We start from the raw sequence: 4,878 nt of genomic DNA on the forward strand, positions 1-4,878 counted from the left end.
CCGCTGAGCAGCATGGCCTCCGGTAATACCGGTAGTTGCTTAGCCCTTTCGGATGTTGGCAGTATAACTTCTACTTTTTCCTAAGATGTAGGATTTTATCAAGGATAAAAGTTTTCATTACATTATTGCTTGTCTGAAATTACATTTTGCTTACAACGAATATTATTTGGTGTCCTACTAACATGCGTGTTGTGAAATGAAATGTAACTTTTTGATAGCCAAATGCCTAATCTACATTTTATTATGGTGTTGTTACAATGAGTAAAACAGATCCAACCTACATTCACATCAGGAGTTCAGTTTGTGCATACTATCATTTTAAAAACCAGTGTCTAGTAATTCTATAAACTCAAATAACAACGTAGTGATACGCCACCTACCTTTTTGAAAATTAAGTTGAGTTTATCAAACTTCTCAGCCTCTTTGGGGATGCGCGTGTGTATATCGCTACCTGCAAAAAGAGTTTCCAGGTGGAGCCATTTGCGTTGGACCAAGACCCAAATCTCCAATACCTCGCTTGCTAGTGTTAGATCTTTCTCCAGTCCTCGAATCTCCTCCAGAAAGGGTGTAGCAAACCGACTGCCACTCATCGACTGCAGACTGAGGCTACTGTCATCCAGAGTCTGAATTACCTCCTCCAGTCCACCAAATATGAGGCCTCTTTTCATTTTCTCTGGGATGTAATCTTTCACCTCCAGTTGGAGACCATTCCAGGTGTCTTTGAGAGCCGAAAAATCCTAAATTTTAAGTTGTCGAAGCAGAGATTTGTAGCTTCATGTAATTTATTCGAAATATTTTTTTATTTGTCATGCAGCATTTTACGGTGTACTTTGGAGAGCGATAGATTAGAGGCATGATTTGGTAAGTTTCGGGATAAATTTATAGGCAATATGAGAAAAGATGCTCATAACACTTCACCTAAATCGTAAATATTGGGAAAAGCACTTAATTCTACTTCAAAATAGCTAACCTTTTCGATGGAGAATTCCTTGAGTGCAGCGCTTAGAACCTCATCAATTTCGCTGCGAAACTGGTCGAGGTGCATGTCAAAAATATTTCCAAGGGTGAATTTATCTGGATTCAAAGCGAATTCATGCTTGGTCTTCTCCATTAGCATTGACCAGTGTCTGCGGTGAAATGAAAGGGTGGTTTGGTACTAGTTTATTTACCCTGGAACATTGTCTATTTAGCATTAAAAGTGGTATGCAAGTCGCATGGGAAGCCTTGTGATGGGTCATATAATCAGCACAGTATGCGCCAATTTAAATGGAAATTCGTAAAACTAAGTGGGATAATAAGACCCATTCCAGTTACCCTTTTCCTCATTATTTTAAGTCTAACAAAGACGTGAAATTTGCTAGTTACAATTTACACACCTTAGTGAAGTCACAGTAATTCCTATCACACTTTACAACAAGGAAAGAAACTTGCAGGAACCTTATACGCCTTTACTCGCGTTTTAGTAGATAAAAAAGCAGAAACAAAAGTTAATGTAATGAGAAACTAACCCCTCACCATAAAGGCTCCCATTGTAACTGTCTCAACTTTTCACCGCATCCAATTTTTGATGGAATTATTTTGTAGTCCCGATGGGACTTTAAAATCACCGACTTAACAAAAAGAACTTAAGGACTGGCAACCAAAATGAACGTAAGGATTCTACCTTTGCCGCAATGCCTCATGCTTGAGGTCCTTGAGCAGGGTTACGGAACAGACAAATTCAGACAATCGCGTTTCAAGCACCCTGCCGACGTCCATATGGCGGATCTGCTTGGGCAGTTTTTGAAAGGTCTGTTGCAGACGTTCTACTTCGTTTTGCAGAATAGAGAAATGCGCATCGCGCCACAATACCTTCGACCATTCCTCCTGCAAGCTCTACGGGAAGTAAAGGAGCTAAAGGAATCGGGAGCCGGTAGCAAACTAGAGAGTCCTGCCAATTTTTAGGTCTAGATTGAATGCATTAATGAGGAAAGTGGTACGCAAGTTAATCGGAAACGGTAAAAGTCTGATTATCAGTAAACTAGTTTTATAATTGTGAGTATGAAGTCAATTAAGTAGTGGTCATAATGCCGTGATATTTCTTTACGGGGTTTGCCACTTTGGCTATTTGAAAAAGCTTTAGTTTGCTGAATTGTTTCATGTGACGGTGATTTAAGACGTAGAAACACTACTGATTTTACTCACTTTATGATCAACGTAAATCGTGTAGATCCTAGCTAGAGAGTCTATTTGTTGCTGAACACTGTCTAATCCCTCAGAGTATGTAACTGGGAGGTCAAACAGCCTCTCTGCTGAGAGAAGTTTGTTGTAGGTTGCAGCCAAGCCCTGCAGCTCCTCGTTGTACTCCTAACAAAGTGCAGTTTTGGCCAGAGAGTTTATGTTGCGTTAAAGTACTTTGCATCAGTAGGAAAATTTTATGTTCATGAAGCCTCATTTCATGAAAGTTAGGTGAGACAATAACGGTTTTGAAAGGACTCATGATGTCAACAAAACAGCATCAAAGTCTCAGATATAATAGTCTTTATGCAAAATTACCTATTTTATTCAAAGGAGTATTGATGCTAATTGCACCTTTTTGTATTTCAGAATTCACCTAAACTTATAAATATTAAGAGGAATATGCCATATTATGTGCCTATCGATGAAAATGATACAGAAACGGCAATGGATGTCAGAATGGATTTTCAACCAATTGACCTTCATAAGCTTTAATCCCCGATCAAGATCACCCTCGACCGCTGCTGGTCCCGAGGTCTTGAACCTCTGCATAAATTCTTCAATCTCCTTGGAAAAATGCTTTGCCTCAACTTTTGTGGTGTACTTGAACAACTTGCGTGGCCTGTTGAGACTCCTCTCAGTGGCCCGTGCCTGTTTTAGCAGCCCAAGCCAGGCCCGACGCAAACTTTTGAAGTCATTCATCTCATCAGCGGTAACTTCCAGATTGTGTAGCCGCAGTAGACGATGGCATTCAGCAATACAGGCTAGCTGTTCCTCGCTCTCTGCCCGAACGTCATTGATGTCTCGAATGGTCGACAGAAGGGGTTTTAGACGGCTTCTTTCAGAGGGCTTAACTTGAAGGCGTGGTAGGAAGGCCTTTGGGGATGAGAAAAAATGAAATATAAGTTAGAGATATTTAAATTAATGATGAATGGCTAAGCGAAAGCTTGGCCTGTACTCTAACAATACAAATAAGTTAAATTAGCGAACGAATAATAAAAAGAATTTAAGAATATCAAATCGTATTTGCTGTCAGCGCCTTCAACAGAAACCTTGAACACAAAAGCATCACTTGAAGATGCCATAGAAAAATAAGTTTTGCAGATGATCTTACGTGGATGCTATCGCGAAGCTGTCGGCTGACGGCTTGGACATGTTCACGAAAGAGCTCACCATAGGTGACAACCCACTTCTTGGCATGCATTTGGATACCTTGAACAAGGAGACCTGTACGAAGTGTAAAGAACCCGATCTGCGTATCCACCATGCTTTCAAGCAGGTCGTTCAACTGGTCAGTCACCTCATTGATGCGCTGATCAATGTCCGTTACTGAGGGGTTGCACCTCCTCCACTTCTCCACGCTTGAATTCTAGAACTCATTCAGTGATAAGGGATTTATGTGGTAATATATGAATTGCTAAATGCTCATTAGAATTAATCGAATGCCTAATATCCGACTCGTCAAATTCGTGGATGATAAAGCCCTTTGCGGTGGCAATAAATTTCTTATACGGTATTGCATATAATTTTGGTGCAGGTGTTTGAAAGTATTTCCAACTACCATCTTCAAAAAACCTAAGCCCCTTTCTTTGTAAAGAGTCCAATTATGCTCCAGGACCAGCCTCTATGATATAACTGAACATGTTTACACTTGCATCAATTCACATGAATATTGTAAACCTCGTTGGATGGACGCGAATTTCAAACACCAAGCAACCTCATAGAGTTAAGTTGAAGAAATCATCTTCGGTCGACAATGTGAATATAAAAAGTCAAAACTTTTTAATGGGCGCATAGCCGCAACAATACAAAATGCTGCATTTCTTCCCTGGTGTAGATTTCGCTTGTAAGGTCAGGCAACAGAGTTTTGGAACAATCTGATACACCGAAATTCTAACCTCTTCTCTGGAAGACGAAGGCGGTGAATCCTCTTACATGTAATAAGAGACAAGCCGCTCAATATAGGAGTCTTTCTAATTTAGGGTGACATTGCGTTAGTCAGAGAGATGGCTTTATTCCTAGTTAGTGTTTTACAATTTTTTGAATCTCAGGAGCTGTGGTAGACTATCAACTACAGTTTCACCTCCTCACAAAACCAATGAAGAGGACAAAACTTTACAGTTTGCATACCGATTTCAGTGACTTCGACCAAGTTTGCAATGGCATGGTCTTAAATTCTACAATTACACATAATTAAGAAATCACTGAATCCTTTAATGAAAGAACATATGGGTTAGTAGAAGTAAGTTACGGCAGCAGGTACTAATATTAGAGTTAGAATTAACCATTTCTAGCCCTCGCGAACCTTGTGAGTGGCGAATAGATGCCTGTGTTGGCGATACTTCTCCTGGTGGCGTTTGAGCTCTTCAGCAGCACGAAAAATTAGACAGTTGATTTGCTGAAAGAGTTCCTTCACCACTACTGACTTGACAAGATCCTGGTGAAAGGAAAACAGGAAGATGTCCTCCTGCTCGGGCAATTTAATGCCTTGGCTGGGAAGACAAGAGCCTGGCTTCCAGCGAATAAACACTTGCGTGTTCTTGATTGCATCGCACACATCCTAGTTAAAAGAGGTTAGTAAGCTACGAAAATATGCGTTGGCTCGCAAGTAGATTGCTACAAAACGCGTCATCAGTCATTGGGATAGACATGAATAAAGTC

The 4,878-nt window shown here is 40.4% G+C and overlaps 1 protein-coding gene across 1 annotated transcript in view; it reads right to left on the bottom strand. All coding sequences in view use genetic code 11, as the record gives it.

Moving 5' to 3' along the window:
- The window catches only part of EGR_00577 (Dynein heavy chain 10, axonemal), a gene marked incomplete at both ends in the record, with an annotated part of 31,808 nt that overhangs the window by 19,257 nt on the left and 7,673 nt on the right, over window positions 1-4,878 (bottom strand). The window contains 7 exons of the mRNA XM_024489826.1: window positions 381-737; window positions 971-1,127; window positions 1,664-1,875; window positions 2,185-2,346; window positions 2,698-3,093; window positions 3,332-3,586; window positions 4,523-4,777. Of these exons, the coding sequence (XP_024355823.1) occupies window positions 381-737; window positions 971-1,127; window positions 1,664-1,875; window positions 2,185-2,346; window positions 2,698-3,093; window positions 3,332-3,586; window positions 4,523-4,777 (1,794 nt within the window). The remainder of the gene's footprint in view (window positions 1-380; window positions 738-970; window positions 1,128-1,663; window positions 1,876-2,184; window positions 2,347-2,697; window positions 3,094-3,331; window positions 3,587-4,522; window positions 4,778-4,878) is intronic.

This window comes from Echinococcus granulosus (genome assembly GCF_000524195.1).
Source record: "Echinococcus granulosus chromosome Unknown EG_S00002, whole genome shotgun sequence".
In the NCBI taxonomy this organism is placed as follows: Eukaryota; Metazoa; Platyhelminthes; class Cestoda; order Cyclophyllidea; family Taeniidae; genus Echinococcus; species Echinococcus granulosus.